The sequence below is a fragment of the Apus apus genome, chromosome 4 (assembly GCF_020740795.1).
Source record: "Apus apus isolate bApuApu2 chromosome 4, bApuApu2.pri.cur, whole genome shotgun sequence".
Classification (NCBI taxonomy): Eukaryota; Metazoa; Chordata; class Aves; order Apodiformes; family Apodidae; genus Apus; species Apus apus.
The window spans coordinates 69,763,697-69,787,024 of NC_067285.1; the positions used below are offsets into that span (position 1 = coordinate 69,763,697).

At 42.8% G+C, this 23,328-nt stretch overlaps 1 protein-coding gene across 1 annotated transcript in view; it reads right to left on the reverse strand.

The window, feature by feature from the left end:
• Positions 1–372: 372 nt before the first annotated feature.
• GATB (glutamyl-tRNA amidotransferase subunit B) overlaps positions 373–23,328 on the reverse strand; it is a 48,569-nt gene continuing 25,613 nt past the window's right edge. Inside the window, exons 8-13 of the mRNA XM_051616964.1 lie at positions 23,039–23,083; positions 20,788–20,977; positions 10,131–10,264; positions 9,661–9,739; positions 3,317–3,451; positions 373–831 (exon numbers count right to left, since the gene is read on the reverse strand). Of these exons, the coding sequence (XP_051472924.1) occupies positions 703–831; positions 3,317–3,451; positions 9,661–9,739; positions 10,131–10,264; positions 20,788–20,977; positions 23,039–23,083 (712 nt within the window). The 3' untranslated portion in view covers positions 373–702. The remainder of the gene's footprint in view (positions 832–3,316; positions 3,452–9,660; positions 9,740–10,130; positions 10,265–20,787; positions 20,978–23,038; positions 23,084–23,328) is intronic.

The following is a 23,328-nucleotide window of genomic DNA, read 5'->3' on the forward strand; positions in this document are numbered from 1 at the left end:
GGCTCAGGCTCACACACCCCTCAGGCACCCTTCAGGACTGAGAGCTGGGAGAGGGCAAAGCAGGTGCTTGGGTACATAACAAGGAGAAAGCAAGCAAACAACTTGCCCTTAGTTCTTATATGTGGGCACTAAGAGCTGCTTGTGGCCTCAGGCACTTTCTTAAGCAGCTACTGACTTCATGATAGCAGTGGACATTTTTTTCCCTTCTGCTAGGCAGGGAGACACGTGCTTTTCTTAATTACTGCTAGGTGTCTTAATTATTGTTACTAATGTGCTCACACTGATTTATAGTGAAGTTATTAGCATGCACCAACTGATTTTGCATTCCAGATGCATGAATTTCCTTTTTCACAGAAAGGAAGCTAGAAAAGCTGTGCTTATACTTGCTTTATTACAAAACTAACCCATACAATTTCAGCTCTCTGCATACTCACAGACACCTCTGGAAACTTGTTTCCTGTGGTTGTGTGGAAATCACATTTCTGAATGCCACACCAAAGTGAGGGAGATAAAAATGACTGTATCGTCTCCTGCTGTACTGCTCATCTGCCTTTGGCTGATGCATCCAGGGTAGGCTGGGACATGATGCTGCTTGAAGTATAACCAACAATCCCAATGGTACACGAGGAGGCACCGAAGTTCATTTGCAGTGAACCAGATAGAAGGAAGCACATGTTTTCTGAAAACGCTTTTCTCTGGCGGCTACAATGACAGCTTCTTCTCTAATAATTGCTTCACCAGAACAGGATTGGATCGTCCTTGTGTTTCTCTTTGTACCAGGCCAATTAACTTATTTAGAACTTTACGATTTCCTGCTTTTACTGCCATAACCTTTAAAGAAAAACAAAACAGCAGATACCACTGTTATAGTAAACCTGGACATTTTTACTTATTCACAGCCAAGGTATGCATCTTTTGTTCTTTGGACCATTGGGGTAGAATACTGTATTTTGGGTTAAAATGTTATTTATAAAAACTGCCTTCAGCTTTTCAATAAGCTCCTGCTCTTCTCCCATGAGACAACAGCAAGTCCCTACAGCAGCAGGGCATTACAACTAATAGCAAGACCCCCTCTTATAGAAAACAGTCAGAAAACACTTGGATTTTAACAGTGTCTGCAACTTGAAACTTGAACAGCAGCTTCCTGGAAAGGAGCCAGAAAAATGAGACTGACTTCTTTTTCCTAACAGGAAATTAGTCAACATACTGTTAAGTTATAACAAGAAATTTGCATCAAATCACTATCTTATTTGATAATATTTGTGAAGTCCTTCAAGTACAGACATAGGTGTTTTTGCAAGGTAGCAATTAATTAACTGATTGGAAATACAACTTCCTATCACACAGCTAGTCTCTGATGCACAATCACCTCCGAAATAGCAAGGCCCATATTGAAAAGCTAAGTAAAAACACTGAATAAAGCATTGGAAACTACAGTTTCAGGCATTTCTAAAAGAGATGCTACTGCTGGAAGGCAAGTTTCTGGCCTTCATGTTGTGTGGCAGGGAAGACATTCACTGTGTTGTCAGTTACTGGCCAAATCATGATCGCTTCAAATAAATAGGATGTCATATCTACAGATATTAAAGAAAGGATTGCAAACATATGAACCACCCCCTATGCCAATACCAAAGCACAAATGCAAATATTGCCACTCATTATGATACCCAAATTATTGGCAGTCTAAACTCCTCTCTGTAACATCACAATATGGAAGGGACTCATTACTTCTGATCTGATAGAGATTACCCATGTGGGGCAGAACAGAGTGCAGTCCAGATACGGCGTGTTCATAAAATAATCAGTCTTGGCTCGAACAATTCTTTCTAGGTTAGCTCATTTTAAAGAAAGTTACTATCAAAAAGCAAGGCCTAGGTTTGCCCCCCCAGTGAAGTACTCGGCTAACTCTGTTTTGTAAGGGAAGCTCTCACAGCAATATAAAGCAATTAATTACAGGCCTTTAAGGCAGCTTTTGCCTTGGCTAAGATCACCTCGAAGAAGTAAGGAAGTCAGGCCATTCTACTGCCTTTGGCTTGACTGAAACAGCAGGAAACAGACAGGAATTATGTTCTTGGAGAAAACATTATTACAATGGGAGCATAGTTACAGACCTTCGGCTTCTGCACTTCCCAATCAGTTCTAATGGTCTTTCTATCCACACTTGAGCTCCTGTATCAGGCTGAAAATACAGCAGAGCTTTTATCAGGCTCTGCAAATGACTCAGTCTGATAGAGGTCACGCCGACCTACTGCAAGCTCATTTTCTTCATCAAAAGCTCTAGCAGAGCTGTTAGCATCCCCCAATGAGATCTAGGTTGGTGGTATTGTTCTCAAAAGATGTTAATGTTTTTCTCTAAATGGCAAATGTATCTAGACAATATTTATATTAGAAGTAAGCTATTCACTTTGGCTTTTGCATTTTTGCTCCAGAGAACATATAAGCACTTGTTTTCATTTTCCTTTTTATAAAGCAGATTTTAAACTCTGTCAAGATCCCTTCCCACTCCTCCCCTTTATGATAAATAAGGTTTTTTTCCTTTTTTCCCAGCTCAGACTTTGTTAGAGTAATGAACCACACAGTCTGCTGTGTGTCCTTCCAAGGAGATGGGGAAGAGCCAAACCCTCATCTTTCCTACTGCAGCATTGGTGCTGCTGCCATAGCCCAGTAGCAGAGCAGGCAGCAGCTCTGGAGCCACCAATGCTGCTGCCACAGAGGGTCCATCTCCTCCCTACCCCACAGCCAGGTAGGAGGTCCAGCTAGACTCATCTTTTTGGCAGTAGAAGGACACAAGGATATGGTGAAAAGACAGTTGCAAGTAAAATTTTTGCCTTGCAAGCCTCCAATACAGTCTCTAATTCCATAACTAATATATGCCTTGCTGGAAGCAACTTCAATCTCCAGCTTCAGAAGAGTTACTGCTAAACTGTTGCCCTGATATACAGAATGAAATAAAAATCAAAGTTATGTGGCTGGATGGCCAGGTCAGATTAATGGCAATATAGCTGAAGAGGGAAAGAGCCCCACAGTTTTGCTATCCTGCATTAAATTTTTATGGTCTCTCAGAATGACTTAGCACATTAGCCAGACTGGTAATTTCTTCTTCTGATCATTTTGTTTATGCTTCAATTTCTAAAAAACACTTAGTAAAAAAAAAAAGAAGAAAAGCCTGATAATATCTGAGCAGCAGCTTTAATGCTCCTATACTGGCTCTAGAGCTCAAATGCCAATCAAAAGGAAAAAAAAAGGCCATTTTAACTTGCTTTTTAGTGCCACAGACTGCCATAATGCACAAGCTTCCCAGCACCACCACAATCACCTCATTTTCTTGTCCATCAATCACAGCCTGGCAGATTTGTTCAAGCTCTTTTTGATCCTGTATCAGTTCAAGTTTCTTCTCTTTAACAATTTCAAGAGGAGTCTTCCCTTCGCCCTTCCACAATTCTGCAAGCACCTGAAAATCACAATGAGTAAGAGAAGGTCAGTGTCTTGAGCTATCAGTGCAGTATTTCACGTTAGTGATCCAAGAAGCCAGATTTTAGTTAAAGCAAAAGCAGATTGTCTAAACGCAAACAAACCCAAGATTTAATCCTGAGCCTCACTGAAAAGAGAGCTTTTGTGCCCTCCCTCCTTTTCTGCATCCTGAAATAAGAACGCCCACGTTCACTCACTGCTTGAGTACAGGTTAATGGTTTGCAGCAGGTGCTCTGCAGCCTCCCAGAGCACTGGGAGCTCCTTGCCACCACCAGTGCTGGCACCTCTTCAAAGATGTGTGGTGTGTGTAGCCCCCCTTGCAGCACTCAGCCACTGCTCCCTGGCTGGGAGAGGGGGGCACACCGCAGAGACTGCCCGTGACTGCAAGGCTGTTCCTCTGGCACTGCTCACGCTCATCTCATTATTCACAAGAACTGCTTGAGAAGACTATGAAAATGCATTTCCATGAGAAATGTCTCTGCCCGGGAACTGACGATTAGCTGACTGTTGTACCAAGTCCAATCCCAGGTAACTCATCCCTTTACCAGTCCTCATCAGCAAGCTGTAATGAGGGTCTGCATGACACAGCAGAAGAAAAATAGTGCCGAGCAGAATAAATGCAGCAGCTCCAGCCCACCATGCATCACCTCCAAGTATTGAAATGCTGGGTGAACCCAGGCCTCTGGAATCATTACTTTTTAATGCCAGTGTGTTTTCCTGTGCTCTAGCACGGCTATTGCCCTGGAATAAACTTGAGAGAAGAGAACATTTATAAAAAAACAATTTCCTTGGGCAGTCATTTTCTGTATTCCCTTTGCTCTTATTTCAGAGCTGTGGGAGGAGAGAAAGAAAACCCTTATTAAAACAGCTGCTTGTGCACCACCCTGAGCTGAAGATGTAATTGTATGTTTGGGCCATTCCTGTGTACCAGTACAGAAATATGGATGTCAAGTCAAAATTTCAACATTAAATACTCACTGTAGGATGAAGAAGAGGTTGGGATGGGGAGACAGGAAGGGGTATTCAGACTGTATGTTACATAATAAGAAGGGCAGCAAGACAACTTAGGAAAAAGGACACACGTGGGGTGGTATCTTAATTACTCTAGGAATTTTCTTCAGCGTGGAGAATCTTCTGGCACAAGAGACCTTCAGTTAAACCATTTTGTAGCCACAACAGCTATTTAAGAACCATGCATTGACACAATTCCTGCAAGAGATTTGTTTGCCAGTGGTACCCCAAAGCTTTTTATAGCATCTTATCACTCTGCTGGAGACCTTGAGAGAGGGGAACAACACAGCTGCACTGTGGTAGCTACATCTTGTTTTTTTCCCCTGTAAGAGGGTTAAAGGCAGATTACAATATTAAAGCTACTGATAAGCAGTCAGACTTACAAATGCTGGAAGTAAAGCTTTCAGTGATGTGTTCTACAAGATCTTCCTTCTAGTGTAGTACTGAAAAATCATCCTGCCAGTGCTACCTAGAATACCCCTAGAAAGAAATACATCCAACAGAGATTCAACCTGTCTGCTGCTTGCCTTTTTTTGTTGCACTCCATTGCAACCCCAGGCAGCCCCCTCCCACTTCTTCCCTGAGGGACCAGGCATGGAGCCTTCTGTCCTTGAGGCCTCCTGAGGCACCAGGACAGTACGTCACCCCTTAGAAGGAGCCCTGTTCTCTTCACACAGCACAGCCCATAGCCAAACACTGTGGAGAGTCTAAAGTGCTGCACAAATTAGGGCCTGGACAATGAATAAGCCCTATTGCTCCCCTGGAAAAATGCAGATGTGATGTTTAGGACCGGTATGTATTCAAGCAGGACGTCATGGGCTGTAGGGGCTGAAAATCTGCAACAAACAAAATCTACACAGCAGACCATGGCAGAGCTACCCAGGAGCAACTCATACATCAGGCTAACTTAGATCAGGGGCAGGACAGCTTGTCAGTCAGAGATCCAGCTCTGATTCCATGCTATTTCCATGCCAAATGTCTCCTGGCACTGAGAAAAACTTGCCCATTACAAACCTCGAGGACACCAGATTTTCCCCATGACATCTGCATCCTGTGTAGTTTTCAAACTGGTAACAAGCATCTCCATTCAGCTAGTAGAGCAACAATGTTACCACGGCCCTTGCTTGTTTACAGGTATGTAGGAAAGCAGAAAGAAATGCAGCCAAGACGTGTCAAAGATGCACTTTTAAAAATGTGGTTTTCCACTTGGCAGGCAGTACGAATCTAAAGAAAGCAGTTTAAAAAATGATTTTGACTCATTTACACAAACTGCCTGCACCAGAACAGGAGGATCAAATTATGAAGTCTCCAGAGCCAAAACGAACATCTCAGGCCTCATTTCCATTACTGAAATCCCAGTAGTTTCTACTATTGATTCTTGCCTGAGCGTGATTAGATTTTAATGATGTTCTGCATTCACTGCCTACACAGGCAGAGCAGCAAACCATTGGTCAAGATGAATTAATCAGGACTTACACGTCTGGCTGCCACGGGCATCATATCAAACATTTTGCAACTGGTGAACGTGCCAGCTGACTGCTGTGCCTGAGAATGCTCCAACTGGAAATACTATCTGCAGTGATTTGCTGCCAAGGGTGGGAGGGAAGCAGCAGGCAGTACCACTCCCATAAGTCCTGTGGGCATCTCTCTGTTCCAGAGACAGAAGCCTCAATGTCTGGCAGTTGTCCCTAAGCCTCTGACAAAAGTGAGGGGCAGGCTGAGTCCAGTCCTCCAGATGGTATAGCTGTAATTGTCAAAGCAGATGGTTCTGTTTAGGTTTGTGTACTGTACTCATTTCCCTGCTACCTACTTTAAAGAAGGGGTGCCAAGTGGGTCTGTTCCTACATGGGTGACCAATGCACCTGCACAAGCAAACAAGACCAAGACCTGGGGTCTGCTCTGCTCCATCCCCTGCTACAGATCCCTGATGAACACATGACAGAGGTGTCTGTGCAGAATTGCTCCAGCATGGCTCTCAGCAGCAGGGGCTGGTTTCTGCTTCCCTGGCCCAGGAAGCAGTCTCCTCCTCCAATACTGTAACTCAAAGGCAGGCCCCTTATGCCAGAGGTGCACTCACTGCCAGCTGTGTGAACCAAGACCAAGGCCCCATTTTGGGCATACTCCCCATCAGACCGGTTTCAGCCCTGGGTGAGCAGCACTGGCACCTCCCACTGTGGGTTTAAAAATGGTGCCTTTGGGGTTGGCAACAGCACCTGCCTGTGCAGGTCCCCTGATCCAAGACATGCTTGCAAAAAAATAAAATAAAAAAAAGCTGGAAGCTGCTCCCCTTTGCACAGGCACACCACTCTGAAACTGCTTTGGAGACCTCTGGAGTAGGATGCTATATTTGATGGCAAGTTGGGCGTGAGCTCTGTAATAACCCAAGTGGTAATTATATAAGCACACAGCTCCCTTTCCTTGGCATATGCATCCTACCATACAGTGTTCTGTGTCTACAGTCAGTGCTCCCAGCTTTTATCTGCCTATGTTTAGTGCCTTATACAGCAGCAACAGAACACAACACCTCTTAAAAAAATAAAATTGTTAACACCTTCCTGCAGCAAGCATGTATGTGTAGGCATGTCTGCACTCACCCCACCAAACCCTTCCATCCTTTCTTGTTGGATCTGTCTCAAGCACTACAGTTCATTCTTCCTCACCCCAAGTGCTGCAGTTCATCTGCTGTTGTGTATATATAGCCCTTTCTGCCCTCAGGCCACCCCAGTATCTGCCTACTGCTGAGAATTGTTACAAACATTTGTTATTCTTCCGACATCCAGGCAACCAAAATACTTTTCTAAATGTGGCGAGGTTTCTGCAGTTTGACAGCATCACTCAGTGATGGCAAACAGTGCTGTTATTTCTGTGTGTCCAATTTCAGAACACCGAGGACAAAACGCACGTTACAGGGAGTTGGTAATTAAACAAGAAAAGCATTTCTGAAACTCTTGACATTTCATAACCTGTCAGAAGAGCTGGCACACAAATACATCACAAGGCAAGAAACTCCCATGGAAGAGCATTAGTACCCTGTCTCTACATCCACAAGCAAGCCAAGAGTTAAAGCTGGAGTTCAGAAGATTCCCTTACAAATGCAGACACCAAAATGATGGGTGTGCCAAACCCCCCCCCCCAAGCACTAAACTGCTCAGCATTCCAATGCTTCTCACAGAATCACAGAATCTTTGGGGTTGGAAGGGACTTCGAAGGATCATCTAGTCCAACCCCCCTGCCAGAGCAGGATCCCCTAGAGCACATCACACAGGAACGTGTCCAGGCGGGGTTTGAATGTCTCCAGCAAAGGAGGCTCCACAACCTCTCTGGGCAGCCTGTTTCAGGGCTCTGTCACTCTCACAGTAAAGAAGTTTTTCCTTATGTTTAAGTGGAACCTCCTATGCTCCAGCTTGTACTCATTGCCCCTTGTCCTATCACTGGACATCACTGAGAAAAGCCTGGCTCCCTCCTCCAGACACTCGCCCTTAACATATTTGTAAACACTGATGAGGTCGCCCTTCAGTTTCCTCCAAGCTAAAGAGACCCAGCTCCCTCAGCCTTTCCTCATAAGGGAGATGTTTCACTCCCTTAAGCATCTTTGTGGCTCTGTGCTGGACTCTTTCAAGCAGTTCCCTGTCCTTCTTGAACTGAGGGATCCAGAACTGGACACAATATTCCAGATGCAGTTTCACCAAGGCAGAATAGAGGGGGAGGAGAACCTCCCTTGACCTACTAACCACACCCTTTCTAATGCACCCCAGGATGCCATTGGCCTTCTTGGCTACAAGGGCACACTGCTGGCTCATGGTCATCCTCCTGTCCACCAGGACCCCCAGGTCCCTTTCTCCTACACTGCTCTCCAGCATGTCAGCCCCCAGCCTGTACTGATACATGGGGTTATTCTTCCCCAGATGTAAGACTCTACACTTGCCCTTGTTGAATTTCATCAAGTTTCTCCCTGCCCAACTCTCCAGCCTGTCCAGGTCTCGCTGAATGGCAGCACAGCCTTCTGGTGTGTCAGCCACACCTCCCAGTTTAGTGTCATCAGCAAACTTGCACACACATCTCCACACAAGCATCTCCAAAAAAGACAACAGGAAACCAGGAGTTTAAGTTGTCTCCAAGTAGGATAAAGAGCCACATTTGCAACAGTTACACTTGGTTTATATAGTAATGCAAAAAGAAGTGAACTGACTTCAATACTACTCCACAAATTGTACTTGGATTAAATCAATATGTGCTAGAAAGATGGAAAACCATCCTGTGTATTTCAGAGTGTTAAAAGCTTGAAAGCAGGCCAGGCAAGTTAAATATCTTCATTGCAAGTTAAGTATCTTCATGAGCAGTCTCACTGATGAACACTTGAGAAGCAGCAGTCATCTAACCTGCTTATCCAGAGGGTAATAATGAATCTGAGAAGACAACGCATTCCACATAAATAAGCTGGCAACAACTTAAGGTGAATGACAGATTATTCCATATCACAGAAAACCTCCAGATTTTGTCTACAGACACAGCAGTCATCATACCCATCAGAAGCAGTTCACAATTTTAGATAGGAATCAAGAGCTGATTTTTCAGACTGCCCTAAGCAAGATGATGTTTAAAAGGAGGGAGAAAACTAGCGTTACCATCAGTATTTGAGATGTTCATGATAGCACTTGCTCAGGGATTTTAAAAAAAAAAAAAAAAAAAGGGCCAGACCTCTCCACTTTTGACTTGGGGGTACATCAAAGCAGAACTCTTTTTGTGATTACACTCAGGGGAACTATATCCTTTTCCACATGCTAATGCTTGTGAACGTAGACCTCACTGTCCCTTAGTACCTAGTAACTGATACTCTCAGCTTAACTGCAAATCATGGATTAGCTTGCACTAACCTTTCACTCAGGTCTGACTCTCAACTGTGAAACTGAGATCTAGTGTCTGGCAAGATCTATTTAACTGACTTCAGTTCACATTGCTTAAATATACTATTTGGCTTCTGCCTCCAACACTGAATATGCAGATATATCTGAAAAATTATATATGTATATAGTAGATACAAAATGTATCCTTCATCAACACTAAGTAATTTCCTTTTAACACAACGGGCTTACTGGTACATTCTGATTATAAAATTGCTGTGCGAATGGAGTAAGCAGCAACAGAGACAAAGTACAGTAAAATGAAAAAGGTACTTACCTGCTTTGCTGCTGTAGAAGAAATTTCTTTCTTTTCTAGAAGGTTCAGAAGGTCAGCCAGGAGCAAAGAACTGACTGGGCTAGAGAAAAAAGGGGGCAGAAGTTACCTCAGAGAATCAGGTGGAGTAATATATCTAGGACACTGTTGCTTGCCTAAAGACCACACAGTTTAGCATGATAAGCTAGTATTTTCCTCATGATACTCTATATTCAACTTTGGTACTGATTGCCTGATCATGCCTTAGCATCAGCATATTCTAAAGAAGGAAGACTCTGATTACTACCCTTAACTACACGGTCCTCTTCTCTCTGAGGTGTTTGGTTAACTTTATTCAGGATGACAGCATCAAGGCCTATGTAGTACTGCCTAGAGGAATGAAGGTCACAGATAATAACTAAATCAGAAGCAAGCAATGGCGTGTCACAATGCTATTCATGGTATTCATAGAGTTTCACCACTGTATGTCTGACCTTTCCTTTACTGTAAGGGAGTGTTGCTTCAAATAACCGAGCAGGTCTTTTAGAATCCAGCCAATCACTTTCTTCGGCTTCATCTGGGTCTGGTTTACCACATTTTCAAAAAATTCTGTTAATCCATCTTCATTCTGTTTAAGAAAAATTAGATGCTTCAAAAAGATACCAGAGCACAAACATGTTTAATTGTAAAAGTACATTTGGAGTAAAAATACTCAATGCTACAGTAAACTTGGTCTTGGGAATTCACTGTGAAGTCACAAGACTTTGGAGTAATTTTATTAACGTAGCAGCAAACAAACTATGTTAGGTCTAGAATAGATACATACAGCTTATCTGCCAGCCTATCTGTTTCAATAGAACTTCCAATAAAGGAGTGATGTTTTTTTCTTAACTCCTCCCTAAAATTAGCATTTGGGGAGAAGCTTTCTCATCTCCTCATGTATGTTAAATGTATAATGCTAGAAAACATAGAGCTGCCATCTGACAGGCTGTCATGTACCTTTTACCAAGAAGAGATTTTTCTTGAAATTATCTACAGATTTTTCACTCTTGATCTCGTAAGCACTTCCATTTTTGGGAGGGTTGGAGGAATAAGTTTATCCTGCATTCACCATTCAATAGTATGGAAAGGTCACACTGTAAGAATCAAGGATTTATTTTACTAGTTTTTGCAGAGAAGCTATGTAAGCTTTTCCACAGTGCCCTAAATGCTCAGAAGGTATGACTGTAAGGGATTCAATTTATAGCCTAAGTGAAATCTGAGATTGTTTTTAGGGGAACAGATACTACACAGTCTGTTGAATGCTGTGCTGTTTGTCAAGGCATTGACGGATCTTTAACTGTAGCAAAGAATTCATTAGGTCTACTGAAGGCTAAAGAGATATTAAGTGGCAGCTCACACCTTTTCAAAGAGGAATCCAAATCCAGTGTGCCACTGGACTTCTGCAGTGTGTAGCATAAATACAAAGGAGGACAAGCCAGCTCTCAGAAGCTGTGAGATGTAACGGTTTACAGACAGCCAAGGAGCTATTCTAAGTATACTATCATCACACCAAAAACATTTTCCAAGCACATACTGACTGCAGTCAGATCTCTGAACAGTTCTGAGCAAAAAGAGTGCAGGTACGCACTAAACCAAAGCCTGACTTTTCCACTGAAACACATTCCATCAACACAGTCTCATTTGCCCTTGTTTTTGATGGCAATTTATCACTATAGAGATGCAGAATTTAAGACTTTCCTCCTCAAAACTTTCACAACACAAACTTCCAACAGCTGTAGATACTATATTTTTCATTGGTAATGATGTATGGCTTTTGGGAAGACTGCAGACTACTGTTCTCTGTTCTGTGAAACAGAACAAAGTGTACTTAGATTAATGGTTGATGTGCTGTAAAACTGGTGTGTCAGACCTGTCCTCTTTACCCTGAGATCACAAGCAAAGAAACCAAGTTCTCAGACTGGGAAAGCCACTGAAGTCTTTTGTGAAACAAAGTAAACGTTGTGATTTCTCCTATTTACCTGTTAATACACACAGACATAATTCCCTTATTTTCTAATGCTCTTGCACATTTAACAGGCAGTTACTTTGTAATCAAATAATGTAAAATCTAAGGCTAAAAAGACTACAAGGAACAAATTTGGCTTAAAAAAAAAACAGTAAGGGAATGACGTGATTACCAAAGTACAGTAAACTTGATTTAAAAATGTGTTAAGTGGAATTACTAAACAACTGAGCTCTTTCTAATTCACCTCAGGATTCATTAGCACAAACAAACACTGATTATTTAAACAGCGGGTTCCCATCCGCAAAAACGCCTGTCCAATTTAGGAAGGCAAAAGTGAGAATGTATAAATGCTGGTTTCTTTACACATGCTGCAGAAGGTTTTACAAACATTACAGGCAGAGTAAGTCTAGCTACAACATTATGCACACAAAAACAATGTGTGTGGATGCCACATGTCTCAATGCAGGCTACAGAACAGACGCGGCACATCCAATGCTTTTATCATGTATAGGCTAAATAATGTATCTCTAGCAGTGGGTACGTTCAGATTTCTGGATACCTACAGCCTGGCTGGAGCTACAGCTCTGACCCTGCTGCCAGACCTTTGAAAATCAAGGACAAACATACTCAGTCTGCACAATTTAATCAGATGATTTCCCAGCAGCAAGAGGAGAAGAAAACCACAGGAATACTCAGACACTTGTATGTGATACCAGGTACCAAACCCCATACTCACTACTTGTGCACATAAAAATATATATATTCCACAAAATATATATATTCCACAAAATTCCTTTGCATTGTGTTTTAGGTTTTTTAAAGTGACTGTCATTTTCTGTAGACAAAGAGTAGGAAAAACCCAGCAAAGCTAGACTGAAATGAATAAGCAGAATGTCAAAACATCAAAATGACTGACAGAAATGAAACATTTTCCAGCTTTTCTTTCCATATTAGAAAAATGCAGGCATAACTTATTAGCTTCAATTTCTACATACTGCACAAACTTGACTTTAATTTGCTCCGCATTTGGGTTAACTTTCTTCACGCCAAATTCATTCCAACTACCAATGTACACACACACCAGTCCATCTTACAGACTCGAGCTGAAAACCACTGCATGCTCTAAAGTGCTGGTTTACAGGAATGCTGACTGCCTGTTCTCCCTCAATTCTGAATAACACATTTTAATCTTCATAACAGAAAACAGTAAGTCTGGAATTGCAGCACCGAGTTTGTGATCCAGGCCCACACAGTGTTTCCATTACAGACTAAGTATGCTGTAATTGATCATTAGAAGCTCACTGGCATGCAATCTGACATACCAATGTTTTAACCACATGCAAATTTCTTCCTTAAACGTGGCTTAAGCTGATCATTTAATAGTACTGAGATGTCAAAAAACCACGCAAACTAGTGGTGGAGTGATTCCAGATGCTTTTTAAACAAGTTTAAAACAGAATTTTTAGAGTTGGAAGGGACCTCTAGAGGTCATCTAGTCCAAGTCCCCTGCTAAAGCAGGATCCCCTAGAACACATTGCTCAGGACTGCATCCAGGTGGGTCTAGAATATCTCCAGAGAAGGGGACTCCAGAACCTCCCTGGGCAGCCTGTTCCACTGCTCTGTCACCCTCATGTTTTTCCTCGTATTTAAATGGAATTTGCTGTGTTACAGCTCGTGCCCATTGCTCCCTGTCCCATCACTGGGAACTAGTGAAGAGTCTGGCTCCATCCTCCTTGCACCCATCCTTTAGACACTTACAGGCATTAATAAGGTCTCCCCTCAGCCTTCTCTTCTCCAGGCTAAAGAGTCCCAGCTCTCTCAGCCTTTCCTCATCAGAGAGATGCTCCAATCCCCCAATCATCTTTGTTGCCCTCCGCTGGACTGTCTCTAGTAGTTCCCTGTCTCTCTTGAACTGGACACTGTATTCCAGATATGGCCTCACCAGGGCAGAGCAGAGGGGAGAATGACCTCCCTCAGCCTACTGGCCACTCTGTTCCTTATGCAACCAAAGGTTCCATTGGCCTTCCTGGTGTCAAGGGCACATTCCTGGCTCATGGATAATTTACTGTCTACCAAAACTCCCAGATCCTTCTCCTCAGTACTCCTTTCCAGCAGGTCCACCCCTAACCTATAATGGTGCATGGGGTTCTTCCTCCCCAGGTGCAGGACCCTACACTTGCCCTTATTGAACCTCATTAGGTTCTTCTCTGCCCAGCTCTCTAGCCTGTCCAGGTCACACTGGTTACAGGCCTCCAACCTGACCCTGTTCCACTGATCACAACCCTCTGAGTTCTGTCACATAGCCAACTCTTCAATCCACCTCACTGTCCACTCATCTAGCTCACACTCCCTCAGTTTCCTAGAGGATGTTATGGCAGACAGTGTCAAAAGCCTTACTGAAGTCAAGGTAGATGACACCTGCTGCTCTCCCCTTTTCTAGCTAGCCACTTATGTCATCATAGAAGGCTATCAGATTGGTCAAGCATGATTTACCCTTGGTAAATCCATGCTGACCACTCCCAGTAACTTCCTGTTCTTCAATGTGTTTAGAGATGACATCCAGAATGAGTCACTCTATCACCTTCCCAGGGACAGAAGTAAGACTAACCAGCCTGTAGTTTTCTGGGTCCTCCTTCTTTTCCTTTTTGAAGACTGGACTGATACTGGCCTTCCTCCAGTCCTCAGGCACCTCTCCTGGTCTCCATGACCTTTCAAATGTGATGGAGAGTGGCCCAGCAATTTCACCTACCAGCCCTCTCAGTACTCACAGGTGCATCCCATCACAGCCCATGGACTTATGGATGTTCAGTTTGGCCAAGTGGTCTCTAACCCACCCAGTCCTCCTCTACTGAGGAAAAGTCTTCCTCTTTCCAGACCTTTCCCCTTGCCTCCAGGGTTTGGGATTCATGAGGGACAGCTTTAACAGTGAAGACTTCCCAAAGAGAACAAGGGCTGGGGATCACGAGACCTCTGCCAGCTGTTTACAGAGTACTTCATCAGCTTCTACACCCTGGTTGGGGGTTCTATAACAAAATCCCACCATGATGTCTGCCCTGCTGGGCTTCTCCTTGATCCTAACCCGTAAGCACTCAACACTGTCATTCACAATGTTGATTTCAGGCATTCAAATATATCCCTAACATAGAGGCCGACACACCACCTCTTCTTCTTTGCCTATCCCTTCTGAAAAGCTGGTAGCCATCAATTGCAGCACTCCAGTTGTGTGAGTCTTCCCACCACATTTCTCTGATGGCAACTATATTATAGTTTTCCTGCTGTACAATGGCCTCCAGCTCTTCCTTTTTGTTGCCCATGCTGTGTGCATTGGTGGAGATGCACTACAGCTGGGCTAATTTTCCTGCCACCTTTTTGGGCAGACAAGCCCTGATTCCCACCTGACCATGCTCAGACACTTCCCTGGTTACCAACCTATTACTGCCCCTCACATCTTTGCTACCACATGGATCACCATCCCCTGCCTCCACAAAGACAACAGACTCCAAGACCTTGCTAGCACTTTTACGCATAAATACTGGCATGCTGCTCCCAGGGTCCTCTATAGTAAGCCTAGTTTCATCTCCAACTCCCCTTCAAACCTAGTTTAAAGCTCTTCCAATGAGCTCTGCTAACTCTTGCCCCAGGACCCTTCTTCCTCTTTGGGTTAGGCTTTCCCCACTTGTTGCCAGCATGCCTGATGTCCTGTATATCAACCCATGATCAAAGAAACCAAAGTCCTGCTGGTTACACCAGTCTTGGAGCCTCTTCCTGTTTATCCCCTCACCAATCCCTGCAATTGGTGGGATAGAGAACACTAATTGTGCTTCTGATCCCTCTACCTGTCATTCCAGGGCCCTGAAGTCTCTCTTCATTGCCCTTGGACTTCTGGGAGCTACCTCATCACTGCCTACCTCAAGTATCAGGAATGGCTAGTAATCATAGGGCCAAACTAGGGTAGGGAGTTTCCTCTGTATATCCTTAATCCTGGCCCCACAGAGGTAGCTGAGTTCTCCAAGAAGTGGGTCTGGCCTGCACATAGGGCCTTCAGCACTCTTTAGAAGCAAGTCACCTATGACAAGGACCTGTATTTTTTTCTTAACCGAAGTGGTTTTGGTGCAAGGTGCGGGCTGACTCTGCCTCGGTGGCACCTCTAATACATTATTTTACAAAATGCTATGGGTACAATCTTTAGGGACATTTGATCTGTTATGCAAACTTAGGCTTTTAAAGACAAATAATCAAAGATTACAAACTTATGCTTTTGAAGACCAATAATGAAAGAACTGAAGAAAACTACATCAATGTTAACAAATAAAATGTAATTTTCTGCTTTCTTATTCCCATTTTCACCATCAGTTCCCACAATAACCAACTGTTAACTAACTGCTGCAAAAATGTGTAATACTGTCAGTGAAAAAAAACAGAAAATGGAGCCTTATTGAAGCAGATGAGCAGCCTAAGAAAGTTCAAACTTTTTCCTACATCTTCTTATAAAATTATTTAAGTTTTAAAAATAAGTATAAAGTCACCTGCATATCAGTGTGTATGAGAATGTCATGTCATAAACAAAATGGTCAAAACTCAATTTCTGCAGCATCCCACTTTTGACTGTTGAGAAAGATTCACCAATGTAATTGTTCTACCAAAGCAACGAACCAAAGCCAAAATGGACCTGCCACTTTTATCTGACTAAACAGAGTGTTCTGGTTTGGTGGTTTTTTTTGTAGCAGAGGAAGGGCTCCAGAGTGGCCCTGGTAAGAAGCTGAGAAGCTCCCCCTACTCCAAAACCCACCCAAAGAGCCATTAGAGGGACAATATATGCGTCTCAGTGATTAACATACAGCTGTAACATCTGAGCAGAGAAGAGCTGTGCTAGAGGAGAAGAGCTGTGCTGGGGCAGGAGAGCGGTGCTGGTGGCTGGTGAGGAAGAAGGGGAAGAAGGTGCCCGAGCAGAAGTTTCCCTGCAGCCCATGGCGAGATGGCAGCTGTCCCCCTGCACTCGTGGAGGAACGTGGTGGAACATTCCCTGGGGATGCCAGGAGGGGTGAACGTGGCCAGTGGACTTGGATTTTGTGGCCAGAGGATTTGCTGCCTGTGGACTCTGATTACTCAGCTTTGGAAGACCCTGGCACCAGGGGAGTTTGTTCCCAAAGGAGCCCGCGACTCTGTGGGAAGCCCAGGCTGGAGCAGCTCCAGACCTCGTGGGAAGGACTCATGAAGGAGAGGTTCGTGGAGGACTCTCTCCCATGAGAGGGACCCCGTGGGGAAGCAGGGAAGGACTGTAAGGAATCCTTCTTCCTGAGGAGGAAGGAGCAGCAGGAACCACCAGCCCATGAACTGACTCTAAACCCCATCCCCTGTCCCCCTGTGCCGCTGGGGGGAAGGAGGGAGAGAAACCGGGAACAAAGGGATTTGGGCCTGGGAAGGAGGGAGGGGTGGGGTAACATATGCAAGCCCTGCTGTATGTATTGTCTGTGTCCTGCGTGTGTTTGATTAGTGTGAAATTAAATTACTGTTTTTTCCCCAGGTTGAGTCTGTTTTTCCCAGGACCTTAATCGGTGAAGAACCCCCCTTGTCCTTTGCCTCGACCCCTGAGCTTTGTCCTCCTCATCCCAGAGTGTGTGTGTGTGTGTGGGGAGTTGACTGAGCGGCCATCGGGCTGTTCCTTTGCTGTGGTGTTGTCCTAAACCACGACACAGAGGAAGAGTAAATGTACAGGAAGACTCGGAATTCAGATGAGAAAGGGGAAGTGGTCAGACTGGTTTTTTGATAATGCTGTACTGTGACAATTAATCTAGATTTTTTTGGTTGGACCTCCCCAGAATACAGAATGCTTTTTGAAAAAAAAAAAGTCCCAATAATGTCTATGCTAACACATATATTTTTTTTTTAACTCAATAGAAAGCAAGACAATAATAGTATAATACTGTAAGTGGCAAAGTTGTCAGAGACCCCTCTTCACTGAAATATTTGCCAGTCTCCTGGTTTACACAGCAAAGTAGAAATTGCATGTAGAACTTGAGTACCCAAATACCATGGAGTATACATGGCTCATAGATTTTATCTTTACGAATAACAAGGTTCTGCATGAAGAAACTCAGAAACTTAATTTCTTTTTGCAATTAATGCCAAACTGTAAAAAATGTAGCAGTTTACACTTAAGAAATTTCAGATATTAAGATGTTCAGATACAGAGATACTAAGGTATTATTTTACAAGGGCATGTAGTGATAGGACAAGGGGTAATGGTTTTAAGATTAAAGAGGGATTACATATTAGGAAGAAATTATTTTCTGGGAGGGTGGTGAGACACTGGAACAGGTTGTCCAGAGAAGCTGTGGCTGTCCCCTCCCTGGAAGTGTTCAAGGCCAGGTTGGATGGGGCTTTGAGCAACCTGGTCTAGTGAGAGGTGTCCCTGCCCATGGCAGGGAGGTTGGAACTAGATGATCTTTAAGGTCCCTTCAAACATAATAATTCTGTGTTTCTAAGATTAATAGGTAATTCTTTCCTTCCATTTAATCTTGTATTGAGGCAAAGCAGGACTCTCAGATTCTCAGTAGTGCAGCACATACAGGTAGCTACTGTACACCAGAATAAAGCTCATGAAGTAAGCTCAGAAGCTAATGTGAATGCTGAAGTATGGTATTGTTTGATTATAACTTTGGCGGATGATGCTTTCTCTAACAAGTTGGCACAGAACAGAGATTTTGCATTTTAGACTCATCCCTCTACCACTGCCATTTATTTAATGAGCACTCCTGGGTGCTCTAACCTGAAAGGATGCTCATTAGATTTGTGCATCTGGCCCTATCAGCAATCTTCTACAACTTCTGAGGTAAGCTTAACACAGCAACAGACATACCGTTTTCAGATGAATTAAGGTTAACTAGTCTCCCAGTGAACAGGCAAGCAAGTTTCATGGAGAGCATACATGCTGACATTCTAATGCACAATAAAAGAAGACCTGCAATGAAGAACATGTTCACTTCATGCATTCAAATGGATGCATTATCTTACTACAAGCTGAATCCCAAATTTCAGCTTGGAGCTCATTAATTGTCTTACATGTTGCAAAGAGGAAAAAAAGTTAAAAGGGGAAAAGAAAAGGCCATAGTAGATTTCAGAGAACAAGTGGAAAGAAAGGGCTGTTGATGAGGCAATTATATAGGGCTAGTTGATAGAGATGACAGAAACCACACAGCAGAAGCCATCAATACTAGCAAAATTGAAATGCTCAAGTGGGTTGGTACCAAGTGAAACAGGTGTACTGGGTCTGTCTGGGAGAGAGTTTATTTTCTTAAGATCAGCATGTAGGGTGCTGCATTTTGGATTTGTGGCTGAAGCAGTGCTGACATACGCCGGTGTTTTGGCTAAGGCTGAGCAGTAGTGTCTCTTTTTCCCACTTAGCCCTTTACACCAAGTAGACAGAGGGTAGGCATGAAGATGGGCAGGAACACAACATGACAGCTAACCCAAATTGACCAAGGGGATATTCAATGCCATATAGTGCCCTGATCAACAACGAAAACTGAAGGAAGGGGATTTTGGGGCAGGTGGTCATTGCCATTGGTCAGAGACTGGCTGCGCATCAGTCTGCTTGTGGGAGGTGGTGAGTACATCACTTTTGAGTTTTCCCCTTCCTCTTTCCTTCACTTATTTAAGTGTCTTTATCTCAAACCACAAGCCTTCTCACTTTTGCTCTTCCTGTTCTCTTCCCTGTCTGTCCCACTGGCAGGGGAAATAAACAAGCAGCTGTGGTGCTTAGCAGCTGGCCAGGGTCAACCCATGACAGAAGGGGCAAAGAAGAATAAAAAGTCAGAAAAAATTCAGTTCAGCATTCAGTCAGAAAAAGTTCAGCACCTATCTACCCTTCTGAGCTCTATTTATTTTAATAGGTGAGAAACATGTCCATGTGAAGAAATGCATGCATGGACAAGAATACTGGCTGCAAAATCACATTTTGCAGCTGATACAATAAAATAGAAAGATAAGAACTGACACTTCTTGATGCTGTCACTGCACCCTCATGATTCGGTAAGACTTATGACTCACCTGCCCACAGAAAAGTAAAAGATCTGCAACTCACAAAAATGGTACACCACCACAAAAGCAGTTTTCCTAACAGCTTTCTTCAGAAGAAAGAACAATTTTATTTTTTTCTGTGAAATCACTTTCTGTACAAGTGTATTAAATTACAGACACACAATGAAGAGATACTAGGCAGTTATGTGCATTGTTCTCCCTCCATTTATAGTCCAAGGAAAGGAACTCCAGCAGAGGTCAATTTGAAGTACTTAATGTTCCACTCTGAATCTTACTCTAAAGAAGTCCTTTTCCTTCTGTCTTTACTAATACCAGAGGTAACAAAAGCAGGACACTCCTAGCTTAGCTGGTTAAGTGGGTAGAATAAACTCCCACACAGAGTTACCACTGGTAAACAGAGATGACAAAGTTTGTATTTAAGAAGCTCAAAGTCCTTCAGAATAATTTTGGAAGTTATGAGATTTTGCTGTCTCTTCCTTATTTATACCTGTATTTGCCACATCCTTATCTTTCTCTTCCCCTCTTCTGAATCTACTGCTGGTAAACTGCATTGTGAGGTCACAGTTGATGTTGTACAGCCATGTGGTGTATTTACCTCAGAATAAGCCTGGGCTTTTTCAAAATAATGTGGGCATTAGTTACATTAGTGGGCATGTGGAAGTGAGAGACTTAAACTTTGGATTTTGCTTCTACAGTCAGGAAAACATGTCTATTAATTTTTTACATACTGACCATGTGCCCAGCCTCGTACCAGACCCAAAGACAAGAAGAAGAGGCACTTGCAGACAGGGGTTTGTCATCAGGGAGTTGTACATGTGCTGAAGTCAGTCATGGATGCATCCATGTGCAGACAGAGAAGATCAATATTAAATAACAGTTATTTGACTGCATCTTGCACTTTCTAGGCGCACCGTGTAAGGTTTCTTTTCCACACCATTTGAGGTGTTTGACTCCAAGGTACAAAATATGCATTGGACATATTCCCAAATAAAAAACATCCATGAGAACTGACAGCTGGTTAATATGACATTTGTAAATCTTTTCAAAAACCGTGCAACTCTGAAGTTTCTAGGCTTATTTTAGCACTTGATCAATAGACCTACCACTAAGGTGAAGCTGTGTTCAGGAAGAATCCCATACTGTTCAACAAGCTTTGCTCTCTTCACACTGGGGAGGTCAGGAAGTCTCTCATGAATCCAATCAATATTTATCACTTGCTGATGGTTCATATTAGCCGGCAAAGATTTTGCATCATACAGAATCAATGGAGGAAGGTTTGGCTCTGGCATGAAACTAGTAAAAATCAAGAAAAACTCCTTTATAATTATTTTTAGTCATAAGCTAAGGAATAAAATCTGTATCACAAGTTCATACTTACCTAGAAGTTGTATAAATGTTTCCACTAAATAAAATACTAAAAATTCAAGACTTGGTGTATCACTGGTAAGTAGTAAGAGACCAAACCCTGAACTGCTGTGAAGCCCCTACATCCTTTCTTTGAGTATTTGCCACTGATTGCCAAAGAGCTAGTGTTAGAAAAGGGGTAATTAAAACACTTCTGCACCCAAAATAATAATAAAAAAGCTCAATAAACCCAGGAAGAGCAGATGTGGAAACAACCCACTCCTTTTGGCATCAAGCATGAACTGTGGATCTGAAAAAAAAGGGAGTGGACTGGCAGGAAAAAACTCAGACTGACAGCCAACTGCCAGGAGTGATCTGGGCAGGTTGTAACCTTTTCCAGACTAACTTCAAAAATCTTGATGAAATCTCAAGCTGTGCTAAAAGCAAAGTTACTGTGCTAGCAGGGTGCTATCACAGAACAAAAGGCTGCCTTAAAGAGAAGGCCAATTCAAACCACTTGAATGACTGAAGCCGAAACTTGACTCTTCTATGATCAAATGAGGGGTTAAAAAATATCAGAATAAAGGACATTGGGTGCCCTCTACATTTGCTATAATAATTTCTATTTCAAATCTGCCTAAGCATAAATTTTAAGTTTTATATATAATTTGCAGCAGCAAATTATAAAAAGTTTGAAAAACACAGTTTAATACTGATCATAATCTTAGTACTAGTAATGATCTTTGTGGTCTTGATTTGAAATATCTTTGACTCACCAGTTTTGTCTGGATTATAAAAATTTTCTTTTGCATTTGTTCAAATTAGTCCTGTTAAATAAGCCTCATACCAGCCCCTACCATAACAAGGAACTCACAAAATGACCACTGCCTTTTCTGCTGCATTTCTACAAACAATTATTTTCAAAGCAGATTAAAGTTTGAGGCATGTTTTCAAAATCCTTGCTCTGCTCTAATAAGATCAGTAGTAGAATATATGTGGATTTAACAGGAACACAGATACGGGAAACCTAAGAAGTTCTTAAAGTTCTCCTGCAGAAGCAGAGTGACAATTCTCCAGGTGGGAAGTGAACTCTGGGAGTAACAGGAAGACTACCTCTGCAATGCAGAGCTAGGGAACTAGTGGGAGAATAAGCACTAACCAGGGAAGCTGGCAGGCACGCACAGAGAAGAAGAAAGGGTGCTCAGAGCAAAAAGCAATCACTGAGCTGCATCCCTCTAACCCATCCCATTCAGACACCACTGCTTCCTATTCTAGGGCACTAAGAAGCTGTGTTGCTTCTTTGCAGCACTGCCCCAGCACTTGTTCCCAGCAGCACTGCTTCCCAACAGGACTCATGCCTTGTTCTCTTGCCCTCTGGCTAAATCCTTCTTGGGTGGCTGCTTAAGGTTTGACAGATGTCCTCTCACACTGGTGGAAGGCACACAGTACTTAGCAAGTAAGTACTTAGTAAGTAAATACTTAGTACTTACATTGGGTCTACAAAAGATCTTAAGGTAGAAACCTGCCCATAAATCCTTACACCTTTCAATAGTCATTAGGGTTTTCAAACAGTGATTGTGATCAATGATCACAGAATTTTAGCATGGAGAAGCAGGGCCTACTATCTGAAAATAATTTCCCTTGGTATTTGCTTAAAGCACAAACAATGCTTAACTCAGAATATTCTTACATCTTATGTCAGGCATTCTTAAGAATACGTTTATATCTGGCCACAAGGTAAACCTTCAACTTACCCACTCTGAGCTAAGGTACTACAGCTTAGTTTTGGGGGCAAGTCTACGTGTTTTAGCAGAGATAAGACACGGTTCTAGATCTGAATTGCTCACACTAGCAAGGATTTTGACAGGTCTCTTCTCCTTTCAGTGGAAGATAAACTTCCAGTACATACTCACTATGCTGACCAACTTACATGCTCATTACACTGATTACACTTAAGAAATTAAATAAATTCTCAGTTCTTGAAATGTTATGTTTATATAAAAAAAATACCGATAATCCTGTTTCCCTTCTTTGTCTCTCATTGATACAGTGCACCTGAAATAGAAACAAAATACGTAAGATGTTGTAAGAGGTACCACAAAATTACTTTTATAGCAAAGACACAAAGCAAAAACATTGCCTCATGAAGATCAGGAGAGCTTCTTAAAGCCACTTCAAAGATTGTGTGTATGTAAGAGGTCAGCCATTTTCACACAGACACCGCCTGATGTACCACACAACCTGTCATGAAAAATTACTACCTGTGAGGAAACTATGCTTGTGAATGCCAGCTTCAGAAG